General features: G+C 46.5%; 1 protein-coding gene across 1 annotated transcript in view; it reads right to left on the bottom strand.

Annotated features, from left to right (window-relative positions):
• The window catches only part of LOC130382383 (latent-transforming growth factor beta-binding protein 2-like), an 88,477-nt gene that overhangs the window by 60,022 nt on the left and 10,650 nt on the right, over nt 1-17,805 (bottom strand). Inside the window, exons 3-4 of the mRNA XM_056590096.1 lie at nt 14,186-14,456; nt 586-872 (exon numbers count right to left, since the gene is read on the bottom strand). Of these exons, the coding sequence (XP_056446071.1) occupies nt 586-872; nt 14,186-14,456 (558 nt within the window). The remainder of the gene's footprint in view (nt 1-585; nt 873-14,185; nt 14,457-17,805) is intronic.

Below are 17,805 nucleotides of genomic sequence, written 5' to 3'. Positions count from 1 at the left end.
ACTTCCACCAAGCCCAGACATAGACAGGGGACATCAGCTGAGAGTCTTCCACTGACCTTGTGTGACGTAGCCACTTTGGCCGCAAGGTGGGCGGGGGTGGATGAAGAAGAAGAAGAAGAAGAAGAAGAAGAAGAAGAAGAAGAAGAAGAAGAAGAAGAAGAAGAAGAAGAAGAAGAAGAAGGCGGACGAGGAGAAGGAGGAGAGCGGGGAGGAGAGCGGGAAGGAGGAGGGGGGAGGGGGGCTTGGCTACTAGCCAACCAGTTTGTTTTTTTAAACTGTGTCTAATGCTTCATTGAGTTATGACACAATGAGGACGTATACGGATGCGTGGTGGACTCACTGCTTCATGCCATCACAGGGTCATGCTTCCTAAGATACGGCCATGCAGAGTGGAAACGTCAAAGCGTGCGCGGAGAGTGAAAGCAGAGAACTGTTCAGCAATATTGTCATTCGTTCCCCCCACAAGAGCTTTTCCCAGGGGTTTAACATTTTGCTGTGGTCATTTACATTTAGCAGTCGATTTTTACCAATGCAACTTAAAATAAGTAAAGCCCTGTTGTTCTCTTGTGGTTTGCTTGCATTTACCTGCGTGCGATAAGGCGTTGCTGAGCTGTGGTGTCTGTGGCTGGCCGTTGGCTGCAGCAGCAGCGGCGGCGGCTCCGGTCCTGGGAACGCTGGGAGAATGCCCGTCGGGGTTCCCAGTCCTGCCCGTCCCGGGCCAGTTGGCGGCGCCGTGTCCGGTGCTGTAGCCGTTCCCGTTGGGCAGCGCGTTGGAGGTGATGGGCCCGGCGGAGGACGGGTACCGCTTCACCGTGCGGGACGAGCCGGTCTGCTGAGGGGTGAGGTCAGGAGGTCCCCGCCTCACTTGGGAGCTGTGGATCGGATTGGACGGAAAATGTAATAATCGTATGATGGCTGAGAGCTCAGATGATGTGTTGCACGCGTGGAACACATACACACCGTGGCGGAGATCCACCTATAGTGCATTGGACCCGTGTAATCCGGTTAGGCCCAGTCGACCTATAGAGCATCACACGTCGCTCCTCCGAGAGAAGACAGCAGGTCTTAGGTCATTCGTTCGCTAAATTGGTTTTCGCTCGTGATTTATTTTTAATGAAATGAAGAGCATATATTTCTTCAAGCCGTTAATATCCACGGTAAGCATCTGCTGTAAATTAAAGTCGCTTGAACACAACAAAGAAGCGAACGGGTCTGTTCGGCGCACGGTCGTTTGTCTCTCCTAATATTGATTTACTGAACATTAAGCATTCGCCCTCTGCTAATGAGATCTGTATCGGTGACTGTTGGTGGAACGGTGATTGCAAGACTTTCCGTCTGCGATCGCGTGCGCTGGACGAGATGAAGACCATCACCCCTCCTTCCTCCCCAACACAACCAGCTCTGTTCTATATGACTGTAACTCGCCCGGGGGCAATGTCCAGGGTGCGTCGAGGGGCCACAGGAAGTAGAATTAAAGCTGGGGTCTTGTAGCAAAGCGATCTGGTGCCCTGGTGTGCCGAGTACGTAACCTTGTGGTGTGCGGGCTGGACACTGAGGCTCATGGGAAATGTAGTTAATGGCTCTTAGTGTTGCATATAGATATTAATTTACTCTACTCCCATGTCCCCCTCCCATACCTGACATCTTCCAACTGGGTGCTTGTGTTGGTTACGACTTGGAGAAGCAGGGGTTGAATACTTAATGCACCTTTAATTACTCTATCATCTCTGTTGATGTTGTAAATGTTCATGTAAGCCTCTAATGTCGACTGATTATCCATAAAAAAAGGTAAAAGATATTTAACCTGGAATTGAGTCTCTCCGTCTGTCTCTCTATCTATCTGCCAGCAGGCCGAAGGACCGACAGAAAGAAAGATGGATGCACCAATAGACAGACATGTCTGACAGACTTACAGAAAGACAATTGTTGAGATGGACAGATATGAAGACAGCTCTGCCTTGGGAAAAACCCTTGAGTGTGTGTGTTTTCCATTCAGTTTGTGTGTTAGTTTGCGTTTGTATATTTAATTCAGAGTGTGTGTGTTTCTGTGCTTCATTCTGTGTGTGTGTGTGTGTGTGTGTGTGTGTGTGTGTGTGTGTGTGTGTGTGTGTGTGTGTGTGTGTGTGTGTGTGTGTGTGTGTGTGTGTGTGTGTGTGTGTGTGTGTGTGTGTGTGTGTGTGTGTGTGAGAACATCTGGATCCCACTGAGCTTGGACTGATAGACAGTCAGCAGAGCAGGACAGAGAGGTACCGGGTTTGGGAACATCAGAGGAGAGCTATAATAGGCACACCTGCACTCCGACAATGTATGTGATGTTGTAATCAGACCGCAAATTAAAGCAAGCAAGCATTACAATGGATTCCCATGGCCGGACGCCACGCACACACCATGTACAACCAAATACACACACACCATAACCCCCCCACACACACGCACACACACAAACACACACACAAATGTATTGACACACACACAGATACATACACATACAGATATGACTCTTATTTGGCCTTACCTACGTGTGGTACCGACTACATGCAGTGTAGTCGGTACCACGCACACCAACCAACACACTATCGGGTTCTAGCTGTGCACGGGCAAGCACAGGCTCATTCCCGGTGAATAGTCCAACCGGCATTCTCTTAAAGAGAAAAGGTGGCAAACAAGAGTCTGCTTCATCGCCCCCGGCAACAGCGGCACACATCATGTACACCGTCGACAGCTGCTGACCCCCCGTCTGTACCGTGCAGGGCGGGGTCCACAGTGGGAAAGGATGCTGAAGGCGGACGTGGCATGTGTGTGTCAGTCGTCAGCTCAGGCGGGTGCGATAGGTGGCAGGGGGCTACTCCACGTCATCCGGTACATGTCATGATGCCGTGGGGGTTTCCACCGCTGACAGGGCAGCAGGTCTGGATCTCGTGTATCCTTCCCCTGCTTCCGACTGTGGGCTGGGTGGTGCTCAATTTACGTTTCTGTTTCCCCTCCATCTATCTAGCTTGTTATTTTCCCTTTTTTCCCTCTCTCTCAATCTGTCTCTCTCTCTCGCTCGCTCTCTCTCTCTGTCTAACTCTCTCAAACTATCTCCCTCTCTCAAACTATCTCTCTCTCTCTCTCTCTCTCTCTCTCTCTCTCTCTCTCTCTCTCTCTCATCTCTCTCTCTCTCTCTCTCTCTCTCTCTCTCTCTCTCTCTCTCTCTCTCTCTCTCTCTCTCTCTCTCTCTCTCTCTCTCTCTCTCTCTCTCTAAATCACTCCCTTCTAATAACAAAGCGGCCCTTCTCTTAGCATGAGCTCACCGCTGTAGCTCCCTCTCCACCAGAGAGAGCAAGCATGGATCACTCCATGCATTCGATGTCATCATTACAGGAACTTCAAGACCCCCACCCCTGAAACAGCCAATGAGTGAAAACCCTGCCCGTCCTGTTCTGGGTGAGTGGGACGAGGTCTGGAAAGAGCTAAATGAAACGTGCTAGGAAATAGACAGAGACTGAATTGACGGAAACTGAATGTTTTGGCTATGGAAGATGGCCATCCTATTTTAATTACTGCAGACTAACACGGTAGAAGAGGAGCGGCTAAGCGAACACATGGGAAAAAGAGCCAGGCCGCAGTCGAATGAATGGTAACGTGTGTAGAATTCATAGTATTTCCTCCCAGCTTGCAGTGTCCGCGGCTAACAGGAGGTTGACCAAGTAAGCCAACGCGGGATAGCCTCACGTTAAAGAAATGCACCAAGATGAGCTTATCAGACACATGGCATTAAAATAGTCGACCGATTAAAAGACAATTTGATTGAAAAAGAGCTGGGCATTATTTGAAAGATCAAGAGATCAAAAATAGTTCATTCCTGATGATTGTCTGTGTATATAAAGTTCAAAAATGGATTTTGCTTTGTTCAGCACAGCAAGACCAATTTCATTCAAAAGAATCACGCCTGGAGTTCCGATAAATCGTTTTCCAAATGTGTGATCAAGCCTCCTGGACTTCATCAGATCACAGGGCGGCATTGTGACAGACACAAAGACCCATCGGCGCTTCAACACCGCAGCATTGATTTCACATGTGTGGAAGATCATAGTGGCTGAAACTATCACGTTGGGGGAGATTGTGAGCGTCAGTGACGAGCCAAGAATCGACAGACACACAGCGTAGAAAAGTAAAACATTGTGGCGCGTCCGGGCGTGATAGTAGTGTAACTTGGCACCAGGTCGCTTTGCATCTTTGAACCGAATCATTACCACATCTGAACATGTATTCTCTCATAAAAGAAACGACTTGATAGCCCTGCGACGAAAGGATGATCTGTGCCAAGTTTGGTAGACATGTCACCAGTTTGCGCTCTTTAATGAACAGGCTTCACGAAAACAATTCACTAACAACAGCATCTGTTGGACAAATAAATGACAAGTGCGAAAAATATTTGCCTGTTACAAAACAGCAACCGCTAGTAAAGGCCCATGTTCTCATCTGTCCACACCCAATACACATGCATATAGACTCATGCATGCTCCGAGAGACACACACACACACACACACATACACACTGACCCACTTCTTCAAGAATTGTTTAGATCTAAAAGTGTCTCCTTCCTCTGCTCCTCTTTACGAGCCCGGAGCCGTTGTTTATCCGCAGCATATTGTGTGAGGTGGAGTTGATTCATTCACGACTGAACCTCCTAAAGGAGTTATGATTTATGGAACCATCCGAGCCCCCATATGAGATAAATTATATCCGTCAGTAAAGACTAATGTGTTTCAAACAGTGGTCCTACTTTTTTTCTTAGGATAGCGGATCTACTGGAAAGAGGTGCCGCATCTTCGCCGTACCTAATCGCACCACCAGAAAAAGCCCTCCACCTTGGCAGCGCTCGTTTTTCATCTTGACTTGTTTGAGAATACCAAAGTTCAGAGCACACGTCTAATGGCCGGGACGCCGGGGCTGGTGGCAGCAGCTAATGCAGAGATTGAAGTGCGGGGAAGGGCTTGTCTGCTGCTCTGGGAGAGAGAGAAAGAGAAAGGTACAAGAGAAGAGCCAGCGAGAGAGAGACAGAGAAGGGAAGATCGAGAGAAGAGAAAGAGAACAGCAAGAGTGAGAGACAGGGAAGGAAAGAGAAAGAGTGAGAGAAGAGGAGTGGAATGAGAGAGAGAAAAGAAAGAGAGTTATGAAAAGAGAAACAGGGAGAAGAGGAAAAGAAATAGAGATAAAGAGAGGTACAGAGGAAGAGAGAGAGATAGAGAGAGAGATAGAGAGAGAGAGAGAGAGAGAGAGAGAGAGAGAGAGAGAGAGAGAGAGAGAGAGAGAGAGAGAGAGAGAGAGAGAGGTAGAGTCAGAGAGAGAGAGAGAGAGAGAGAGAGAGAGAGAGAGAGAGAGAGAGAGAGAGCAATTTGGCTTTGGAGGGCCTGTCTAAACAAGTGGCCACTGGACAGCAGGCAGAAGGCTCTCAAGGCATATTCTTCCCGTCTCGGTCACTCACAACAACCCAATCCTGCTCCTTCTGGGACCTGTTTCCCCCTGCTCTCTCATCACAGGGACCTCGTTGTGCTAGACCCCTGACGCTTAGCGGTGCACTCAACGGGAGAAACAAGTTTGCGAGGTGAAAGAGACAAGTTCTCAAGGTGAGGGACAAGTTCATGAGGTGAGAGACAGGTTCTCGACATGAGAGAAGTTCTTGACGTCAGAGACAAGTTCTCGAGGTGAGAGACAAGTTCTCGAGGTAAGAGACATTTCTCGACGGGAGAGACAAGTTCTCGATGTGACTCCAGAATCTGTATAATTTGTGCATTGACCAGGTAAAAGGTATTTTTTCTTATTATTTTGACTCTTACCTCTCTGGTCAAACTAAACGCTTAATGGCTCCATTTACTGCTTTCCAACCGCTGTCCTCGTCCAAAAAAAAGCCCTGTGCTACGTTAGCGCATAATATAATTAGAGCAATTTGAAGACTACTTGGGAGAATGGGAAAATAAATGGCGTGCCCAGAGAGATCAGGTAAAAGTGCAAACGAACACACATTAATCTCATTTGGAGAGAATGTGTAGGAGGGTATATTTAATTTCATTGGCGATAATTAAATCTGGGGGGCATCAGTCGCATTTTGGGAGAAACAATTGAAATCCTGCAGAAAGGATAATTGTTAATGAGCCGAACGTAAAGCATTGGTCTCAATGGGGAGGGAAATAACAAATAAAACGGGGCAGGATGTTCTGGAAAGTTAAATTACAGTTTATTCAAAACCCTAATATATTTCCCATACCTTTTTTTTATTGTCATAATAAATCTGGACCTTTGGTTCCTTTGACCTCCAAAGTCGAAACAAAGTTTAGTGCAGAACGACGGTTATTGGCTTCTCTTCTAGTAAATAGAAGGTGAAAAAGAAACATCTGGTTGTGTGAAAGCATGCCTTGCGCACCCGACCACACCACACCATGTACACCACAAGCGCTCAACCACTGATGTGGTTCGCACATTTGAAGCCCTACGCTTGATGCAGAGCAACCCTATTCATCATTAACCAAACAACTCTCTATTCAAGCGTGTGTGCGCGTGTGTAGGATCACAAGGTTGTTCCTGAGAATGCCACTGATTATACAGCGGTTGCACGGTTGTTGTGTCATGTATCTTATAGCAACACAGGCAAACACTGGGAAGGCGGTTTTGTGCCCGCACGCATCGTAAAGTCCAAAATAACCATACAAACCGCCCAACACTGACACAAAGAGCTGACCCAAAATTATAGCCTAATGAAAATGTTTTGTCTCCGGTACGTGCCGCTGAAAAACTCGGCCCAGGAGGTTGTCATTGGACGCTGCTGCCAAAGTGGCTACAGAAGTGAGAGTTTCTGCTTGTCAACCGAGCATGACGTCACCCCCTGTCCCATAAAAGTGATATAACACATGTTGTTTATTTTCCGTTACATCTTTGACTCATACCAACGATGTGACGTAGCGAGTGAGAAAATGACGATCGTTAATTATGACCGTTATGCTGTATGGGTCGTTGTATCACACGCTCGTGTGATATTACATAGCTAGTGTTTTCTGGGACACATTTGTCAATTTTTCCCCATGAAACAACAGTGATGAAATAGCAGCGGACATCGAGTTTTAGCGGCAGGCCTGTTCCTCTCTGGTTGTTAATAACCTCCACCAACACACCAACTGATAGCTCAAACAGATAACGTACTGCTGTGCAGATGGATGACTTGCAACTGCTGGACAGATGGACAGTTGAATCACTACCAATGGCAACAATGGTTCAGACAAACTATCGTACATCTTCCAATCCATTTGTCCTAGATAACTTTTTTATTCACTAATTTAACACAGCTTCGGGTATATAAAGGGTTCCAAACCTAGCCTTGTTCCAACACAAGACTTACATGAAGCGAAGGCCTGTTCTGGGTCCTCTTCTCATACACATCACGAAGTCAAGCCAAACATCAGAGAGCGATTAAGCCACACTCTTTCTTTGATAGCATCTCCAGTCATTATGACTGGGCTAATTGTGAGTGCTAGCAGAGTATTTTTCCCCAGTGAAAAACAGGGTGTGTCAGAGACCTTATCGGGCCGGTCATGGAGACAGGTTCAACTAAGAAGGGCTCTGTCAGGCTGCTTTTCCATAAGTCACGCTGGTAGCAGGCCTCGGCCAGGGTGCACTGGATAACAACGGCCAGAGATTGGATCAGAGAGCTGTGTCAAGCAGCCTTATCGTGACCTGTATCTCACACTTGAGCTGTTTCAGAGGATGTAAAGGGAGGTCGAAGTCCCGTCTAGATAAATAAGAATGTCGATGTGAATATAAAGACTGCAGATATTTTTTGGCAAAGATAACCCTGGAAGGTATTAAGTGACAACCGAGAATGTGTTCCCATCATGTGTATTACACAAGCTGCAACGATCACTAAACCAAAGTGGAATAAGAACAAGGCAGGGAACTTTCAACAAAAATCAATGTCAAATTATGGTAGTAACTGTATCTTTGTCAAAACCCAAAGACGGCACGAAACTTAACAGAAGCTGGTGCTCATTTGAAAATGCAGTTGTGGAAGGGAGGTACGGTAACCTGCAGCAGTGGAACTCGCTGCTATTTCCCAACCAATAGCAAAAGTCTTTTGCATCCTTAACCCTGTTGGAATACATGCTGGTCTCATGCAGTGTCCTGATGCCATTTTATTTATTTTTTTGAACACTAAGTCCAATGTCTCGGACATAGCCTGATTGATGCCGTTGGCATGGGATCCCAAGCTGAAGGTTCTAGTGCATTCTTGGAGAGTCCTCCTCTTTGTCTAAGAATGTTTTTGTCAGTAGAACAGCTGCATCAGAGCAGATATGAAATGATCAGGAGCCAACCCGCCACTGCGGGTTTGTGTGAGTGTTTTTCTGTGTGTGTTTGCGATGCTGCTGGCTAGGGGAGAGAGGCGTACTGTATGTGTCCCACGCTGGGTTCTCTGGAGCCTTTTGTCAGCTGCCTAGCAGGAAGCCAACTGCTCACAGGCCACGTTTGGCTCCGCGCTCGTAAGGGGGAAACACGGCCAGTCGGCCACACAAAGCCTGGTTTGGTCCAACGTAATTTCACCACGGAACTTTCTCTTTCGGTGACAGAGGAAACACTGAGAGGAATGAGAAGTGTTTTAAGTGTGCCATGAAGAAATTCATCAGTTTGTGTTCCAACTCCAAGCATTTGCCCGGTCTCCTCCCCAGTCTCTAGAGGGTTTACCTGAGGACAGCGTTTGCCTCTGGAGCTGAGTCTGCACTCTGCAATGTTGATGTTTAATAATCCCAGAGTTAGCAGAGCAACACAATGCCCCCCTCCCCCCACCCCCCCCAAAAAAAACCAGGGTAGAGGATGTCCCTCCATGCTCCGGAAAGCCCCATCTCACATTCCTCCCATCACTGGTGAAAATGCCCCCGGGGGGGTGGGGGGGGGGCTAGGGGGCAAAGGTCAAGTTTGTAGCATCAGCACACAAGACAAACAGCGATGAGCCGGTTGACCCCTGCCCTGGTCCTGGCTCAAGTCCACTGCCCCTCCCTGACCAAGCACAGGGAAACGCATCACAAGCGTACAGATGCAGGATCCACCATGTGTTGTGTTCACATGATGGACTGCCATTCAAAGGAGCGCTGCGTGAGTAAATCAAGTGGGAAAATCGACCACATTCCCCCTCCCCTTCACGTCGTTGTCCACCTCAGCCCTCCTCCACCACAACTCCCTCCTGGATTCCGTGCTTCCTCTTCCTTTGGCAGCCGTGGAACCGGGACACAAGAGGAAGACTCTGGGCACTTCCATTTTGATTAGGAAAGCAGATTGCCAGCTGGTACGGTGAGGCGGTCTCCCTACAGGCATGGCTTTTTACTGTCGCTTCGAGGGTAGGCCCACAACGGACGGTTGGGTATGCGTTTGAAGGCGTTGCGTGCATTACAGAACATGAAGGCACCAATGGAATGTTAGGCAACTCTTAGAGTTTATTATCCTTTGGGATCAGTTCGGGCAAAAGAAATGTTGGAAGACAGATTTTCAAAAAACTGACTTTTAAGATTCTGATAATGCGAATGTGAACTCCTGTATGAAAGAAAAATATTTTTCTTTTTGACTGGATTTAACTTCAAATATTGTGTGATATTAGTTTAGCACCTCCAACAATAGACTGTGTAATAATAAAGCAATATTGGGTTCTGATAATCCATCAGATACCAGGTCCCCTCGGGCATGTTTATAGTGGCTTCACTCTCACCAGGTGGTGTGGTTTGAGTGGGAGCAAAGCACCAGTGATCCCAGATTTGCTTGGAGAATTCCAACCATGACCGCAGTTTCCTCTGAGAAGCGGCTGGGTGGGTTAGGGCCAAAGCCTTCAGTCAACTGGCCACACAACCACCAGGTCTATTAGTCACCGGGCAAGCACCGGGGAATGAAAAGTGTCTCTGGCCACATTGATCACCCAAAAGGGGAATTCTGCTGCATGTGTACCCTCGTTGGTTTATTTTTTTATACTTAATTTAATTGAAAATAGGTCTGTTATACACTTGAACAGTTTCAAGCATTACACTTTGGTACTCCTAGAATGGTAACCTTCTGCAGTCCAGGTAACTTTTCCTGGCTCTCCACCATGGATTGTGTAATGATACAGACCAGAGAGGAATGACCTTTGGTGGGATGACTGTGAACACACATCCTGCTCTGCCCCGCTCTGTTTCCAGTGCTGGACCGATGTCATAATGAGAGAGAGAGAGAGAGAGAGAGAGAGAGAGAGAGAGAGAGAGAGAGAGAGAGAGAATTTGTGTGTGTGTGTGAGAGAGAATGAGCGAGAGAGAGTATGGGGAGGGGGCCAAGGCAGGAAGGAGATAGCGTGAGCTGCACATGAAAGACTTGTCATTTCCAGTGCCCCAGCATCATGACCGTGTCGGACAAACTGTAATCAGGATCTGCAACACATCATCCTTACCCCTGTCTCGCTTCAGCATCCCCACAGGAGAAGCATGGGTTACAGCAGAGCAAACGCTTTCTACTGAAAGCTTCTTTTGTAGCAGCAAGACCGTTGGTGGTACTGGGGTATGTGTGTGTGTGGGGGGGGGGGGAGTTACTTATTTACTTGCCAGATGCATCAGAGGCAAAGAACATGACATTAATAAGGAAGTCTCAGAGAAGACGCAATCGCTGGGCTGCCGGCCCACTGGCTGGATGGCCGGCCCACTGGCTGTACCTCTGTGTCTGACACCACTAAGTAAGGTGGAGGACGCTCTGGGATTAAAGAAGAGACAGGACTGGGATTCAGCAGTTCCCATGTTTCAGAACCCTTGAGTAATGGAGGCGGTTCATCTGCTATGTCCATCCCGTCTCGCCTCAGGACTCGGGCTGCGGTCTATAAATTTGCTGTGATTGATTCAGGATCCATTGAGTAGGATTAGCGGGTGTTTTTCGAGGCATATGATGCACAGCACAAGGGAAGGAGTGAAACTTTCCAACAGGAAAAACAAAGTCCACAGTTTGTCCTTTATACACCGGCATCAAGTAAATAGAATTCAAGAAGCAGATAATGCGAGAATCGGTTTTTACGACTTCCAGGGTTCTCTCTAGGAGTGTTAACATGGTGCTACGAAAACTGCAGTAGAAGGTGTGTTTTTCTCCTCTGCTCCGCCACACACACACACACACACACACACACACACACACACACACACACACACACACACACACACACACACACACACACACACACACACACACACACACACACACACACACACACACACACACAGCCAATCAAAGTGGCCCCTTATTTGAGTAGGCAGAGCTAGATACTGGAGGCCAAGTGGTGGGTCTGGACAGCAGGCTGTTTGTCTGTGTTGCTCCAGACAGACGGCCAAGTCCTCGGGCCATAATCCCCTTTTGGAATCGGAAACACTTTTTTTTTTTTTAAAGGCTGGCTTTCTGCTGTTATTGTTTTGTCTTCCTCCTTCCTGTAGTTCTCCTCCCATCCATCCTCAAACTTTTTACTCTACAAAACTTTTGCACTGCTTTCCCAATCTGCTTTTCCATCTCGTATTTTTGTAGTTTAACGAAAACTTTTGGTTCGATTTTATAAGAGTTGTTATAGATTCGATGTTCTCATGAAGACACTTACATCATCTCAACGTGTATCTGGAGTCAAGAGAAGTGTCTGTGTGGGAAGTCACAATTTATTTGTCCATCCAGCTTGCGGTCTTTTGGAAATGTTTTCGTCCTACAGATGTCTGTGAGTGTTGCTAATCGTTTTCACGTGGCCGCCTGTATGCTTTAGCAAAGTTAAATAACCTTGAACATTAAATCTTTTGAAACTCTTCCGGATCTTATCCACAGCTGTCTTACTGTCCGTCTAGTGCTGGTCTAAGTCTCTCAATCTCTCTCTCCTGACCTCTTATACTGCTTCTCCGGCCTTGGCAGCAGAAGCCACTTCCTGTTCCCCGAAACCAATACTAGCACCCCATTATAATAACGCAGTCCCTCCCCTCGGATGCTCCAAGCCAAACCAATACTAGCACCCCATTGTAATAACGCAGTCCCTCCCCTCGGATGCTCCAAGCCAACCCAATGTTCAGCGTTAGCAGCAGTGGTCTGGACTGGATTGTATGTACATTACACAAGAATTGAATGAGATATTATAGCATGAAAATATTTGCCTTATAAGGCAAGTCTAAAAGACTTGCATCTAAGGACATTTTGAGACACATTGGAGGTTGGACTTAGCCCTGACCTGCAATTGTTCTGGAGATCTGACAGGTGTGGGTCCTACTTGGCTACCTTTAGCAGTAATTGGATTAGTTGGAGCTGAGGGCCTCGGAGATCTGGCGCTCTGGCAGGGGGAAATGGCTCGTCTTCAACTTGACACCTGTTAAAGCCAGTTATTCGGCATCATTGGATCAGAAATACTTGGGCCACGTGTGACTCGAGAACAATGTTGGCCTTTTCGCTAACCCTGTCCAAACCTGCCATTTTATTTCTTTGAATGTGCCCAGATCGGTGAGTCAGGACACAGCAATGTACGCCATGAATCAATTGAACTGAATCATACGCACGCGTGGTTCAGTCCTAGTTTCCTTTTCTAAATCTTGATATGATTATAAATTTGAAGGAATGTACTGCGGCTATAAAATAACATCTCCTGGATCCTTCTGAATATACTTACATTTATAGTATGCGCCTTCTCTATGCCACCACAGGCCCACTGCCATGACACCTCCACATGACCCCGCAGAAGCACAGCGTGAAGGAACGACATCCAAGACACTGAGCACAATTAGTCTGAGTTGCAACCATAAACGTCAGAGGAAACGCAATTAATCATACGGGGTTCGTGCAGAGACGATGTGCAGACGACAAACAGAAATCAATAGGTGACCTCAGTTCCTAAACAAATGATGACACTTAAACGGTGTCACTAACTGCAAGCAGATTGGAAGAGGCACGGAGAGTTCGCAGTGGATCCAGTTGACAAGATAAGCCATTAATGTCGATCCGTAACAACACTTGCAGGAAACAATCATTTACAACACCCTTGATGAGAGCTTGTGGTTGCTGCCATTAAAAACATTAAATCAAAAATATTTTGAATAAATGCCAGGCTTGGCAATTCAAGGCGATGGGGTAATTATTGTAGCATGCTGAAAAAATATTGTGGAAAAATAGAACGCTGCTCAGGCCAGACGGAGAGCTGTAAGGCTGTCCAATTAGCAGTCTTGGATATTTCACTCAGTAGACTCTGAATCATGTATAGGAAAATATTTACGTGAAATAATCCATTATGGGAGAACGTATTTGCAAATGCATCTGTGCAAAGCATGTACTTTGTGTATGGCGTTAAATGATTTAAGACCACTGTCTGGCAAAGGGATAAGTTGTTTCCTCCATTTCAGATGGATTGATTTTTAACTGAATGAGTTTTGAAGCATGGCTTTTAATGAATGGAAGAGGAAGCTACGCTCTTGGCTATAGTTAACAATGGCACCATTCACATTAGCTGACTATTTACTTAGGTAATGCTGAATAGCTTAATATTTTCATTCCCAACTAAAATGTTTATTAGAATAATAATATTAAAATGTAATACATCTTGGATCTAGAATCCAACGCGACTTCCTCAAGAATTTGGTCAAAAAAACAAAATTATTTTGTAAGCATTGGAATCCATCCAAGTTCATAAAATTGGTTTCCGTGGTCGGTTTCTATGGTAAATCAAGATTTATATCACAGTACAATGACATTAGACCCAAAGCATGAAGTATAAAGCTGTGGTAACCTTGCATGCATTTTAGTACGAACAAAATGGGGGCACAGGGGGCATGAATGCAATCTATATCTTCCAGGTTTTTCCTCTTCATTAGTGTGCAGCCTTTCAGTCACTGACCTATCCACGGTCTAAGGCTTTATCACTGACTTAGTGTTCACAACCTTTATCAGTGTTCACGAAGCGCTACATCGGTCATCAATTAAAATGATCAATGAGTGATTTAACGCAACGAGTAAGCTTCAATGAGGAAATATGACTCCTGTGACCTTTTCGATGTGAACCAAGAAAAACAGCATGAGAAATAGACACGTGGTTAAGCTTTCCCTTGTCTCTTTTGTTATTCAAACCTTTATGATCTGATAACACATAACTTAATAAATAATCCTGTTTGCTTTGCAGATAAGAACCGGCCCGGGGCGGACACTTACGCAGCGTGGAGGGGGGCCTTTGTGGACGCGGTCAGCGGGCTCCGGGCTCGAGCCGAATCCGGGGCCTGCCTCTCGGCGGGCCTCCTCCGCGCCTGGTCCTTCTGGAAGGGGTTGGTGCCGGGCTTGACGCGCCGCAGGGCCCCGCCGTCGCGGATGTACACCTGCTCCGGGGTCACCTCCTCGCAGCGAGCCCCCTGGAAGCCCGAGCGACACACACAGGTGTGGGGGCGGCTGCAGGAGCCTCGGTTCTGGCAGGCCGGCTGGCAGTCAGCTGGAGAGGAGAGAGGGGGGAGAGAGAGGCACAGCGGGGTGCGGGGTGAGGGCTTCATCGGGTTAAGTCAACGCACGTGGGGGTACGACAAGGCCTTTTCGCAGCCTCTGCACCGCGGGTCACTTTGTGATGATTGAATCAAGGAGGAGCATTAGTCTTCTCGGCCCGAGATTCAGCGGGGGGAACAAGGCTTCCGTTCCCTGCAATGCAGTTGTAGGGCCGGAGGCCCGTCATGTTACATTTTTGTGAGCCCTTGACTGGCTTGTTTAGACTCAAAGTATGTGATCACTTACATGAAACCCCTTATCCAGTGTCTCGCTGAGGTAAAGCCTTCTCGAGCTTCATAGCTCAGGCTAGCTTTGCTGGCATTTTTGTGTTATTTTGCCAGACATACCTAGCTACAATCTGATTATGTACCCTCATGGAAGCACAGGGAGCATTAAATATCGGTAGAAGGTCACCGAACAGAACAACCTGTATAAACAACAAGACTACAGAGTCTAACAGGACATCTGCAACTTCCTCTATGGAAGTTGTAAAAGTATGAAAGGCAAAACCTCCAACCAATGTCAACGTCCGAATAAGTCTTGAGGTGATTTCACGGTAATAGCAAATTACTCCTATCCATCCCCTCAGTGCTAACACCATCACTTCCTCCCCGGCCCCCTTGAACAGTACCGGAAGATTTGTGGCATGCCGTTTGAAAGCAAACAGGCTTTGCACTTTTTGACACGTGTATATGTAATGGATGGCACCTTAGGATTTACGACATTGTCCTTAGACAGTAAATTAGGTCACTGGTCGGCGGTGGCTAATGTAAACAACAGGGGTCTGTCAACAGGCCCGTGGAATGCTATTGACACAGATGCCCTGGACACCCTGACAGATAGCAGGCAGGAAGGCTGCCACAACCCTTGGCAGTTTGCAGAGCGGGTTTTCAGAGGGCCCCACAGGCGGCGAATAGGCCCCTGAACCTCTGCGCCCCTTCCTGTTGCTAGAGATGATTCAGACTTCGGGGCCACTATGTCTTGCATTCGGTTCTGGAGTGAAAGCAAAGAACGGACCCTAGAGATACGCTAACGCTTTGTGGACCAAAAACACAGAGTGAGGCGAAGGCAGGAAAATATGAGCTCCGAAACCCGCGATGCAGTCATCATGGTTTTGGCTGCTGACACACTTTTACATTTCTTGTTTTTTGACAATTGTGTTTTAACATTGCAAACTTTCCCATGAATAACTGACAATCAATGCCATATGCTCTGCTATGGTAAAGTATGCATTGTAGCTCCTTTTATTTTGCATAGTGCCTCCATTTAAAAAGCATTATATCAGCGCACACATTAAGTCTGCATTAATAGTGAAGTTCAAATGGAGAATCAGCTGAACATCTTTTCCCAATTAAACTTAAGCTGTAACAACCGATCTTACACATTCAAGCAGGCCTGTTTGAGGGGCTAATTCAGCATACGTCTGTGTCTTCCTTACTGAAGACACCCCAGAGGAGCTGAGAAGGAGCAGGTTGCCTGGGCTGCCTAGCAATCAGGAGATAAACAGTCTCTGCGTGCTGTAGAGAACTGTTGTTGTCAAGAAGTTAAGTCATACCAACTAAAAAACTCTGCATAAATCAGCCCTGCTGTCGCTTTTACCCAGATGTCTCGGGGATAAATAATGCCGATGGCTTAATAACTCCAAAAGATGGATTCCTCTCACTAAATCAACAGGATGAGTCTGTGGCTTCTTTGAAATGTGCTTTTGGACTGAAGTGGAAGTCTACGGCGCCGAAGGTAAGTGTCTATCGGGTGTTTGCCAGACAGCCAACGATCGTGATCAGCTTTTGGTCACATCATCTCGGTTTCCGACACAAAAACATAGAATTACATCGGGCTTGTGTTCTGTGGTGAACCATGGACTACGGTCTTTTATCATTACGTGCTAGAGAAGTCATATAAGCTGCTTGCAGATGGGAACTCCCTGACCCAACTGGAGCAGAGCTTGGCTGGGGGCCACTGCCTTGTCTGCAGTCTGCTCAACCTCAATTTGGTCTATTATGCATCAATCGGTCCAATAGCCTAATAGACCGATAACCCAAGTAATAAAACCTCCAAGAAATATTCATTGAGAAAAATAATACAAGAAATTAGACGTAGAGAATTCAATAAATTAAGACCCTGAATTCAGACAAGGAGGCGTGTGTGTTCCTACACTGAGATGTTTTGACCCTTATTAAATCAGCTGTGATGAAACCAAACACGATCCATGTACATTGTTAGCCACAGTGAATGGGCCGGTAACTAGTTGGCCCTGACCCTAACTGACCCTAACCATCTTGCCTATTTTGCTGTTTGCATACGGTAGCCGTCTTGAGTTGCCGTGGCAGAGAGTCACTCTCCTGTCCCGTCTCGGGGCACTGCCTCTGCCCTGGTGAACACATTGTGGTAGTAATTGCTGTTGTGCAGATTTGTCTTGCACATCATTAAAACTAATTGCCTCACATTCCATCCATTTCGACAAATATGCACTGTCATTATACACGTTCCGGGACTAATAATAAAACAAAATTTTGCCATAAATAAAAGGGGAAGGAAATAGAAAACATTCCGGGCATTGCCACTTCGTTCTCAATTATGGCTGAGACCCACTGGCCCAGTTTTCCAGAGTTGTGCCAGGTCTAGTCATCCAAAAAGTGCAAGCTATTAGACCATTGTTACATGGCTCATAACAGCGACCACGAAAAGCCTTACACAGAATTAGAAAAAAGTGTTTGAGAAAACAAATGGAAAGGAGGATAATGTTGTAGCAAGGTAACTTTAAGTAGTCATTGGACATCATCGCAGAAAAACCGAAACATCTACACCAAAAAGCCCATGGCAGCCGAAAATACCTTAAAAACAATAAATATCCATTAAATGACGAGAACATTGACATTGGTGTTATCCCAATCCCATATTGACTATGCATGCAAGTTTATCATACATACAACCACACATGGAGCTGTGTTGTGTTTCCCCCATGGAATGGAGTTACCTGTAATTCCAGGATTGGGACTGTGTTTATAACAGAAAACCACCCACTCTTCATAACATCAGCGCACTAAGCCCTTATTCCGATCTAAGTGGTAGTCTTTATTCCATTACAATTCACCAGAGATACCTCCCCTTTCTCTCCTTGCCTCTATGTAATCCAACCCATCAGACTTTTACAACCTTTTTATCCGGCCAGGGGCGAATTGAAACCAAATAGTTCACATAACTTAAACACGTATTAAAATCTTCAGTTACGCAGGTCAACAGTCCTGCCCGAGCTAACCAGATATTAAAACCTTTTTCGAAAATAATAATGACGGTCTAAT

The sequence above is a fragment of the Gadus chalcogrammus genome, chromosome 5, assembly GCF_026213295.1.
Source record: "Gadus chalcogrammus isolate NIFS_2021 chromosome 5, NIFS_Gcha_1.0, whole genome shotgun sequence".
NCBI lineage: Eukaryota > Metazoa > Chordata > Actinopteri > Gadiformes > Gadidae > Gadus > Gadus chalcogrammus.
The sequence above is the reverse complement of the archived record's forward strand: the minus strand, read 5'-3'. Positions and strand labels throughout refer to the sequence as shown.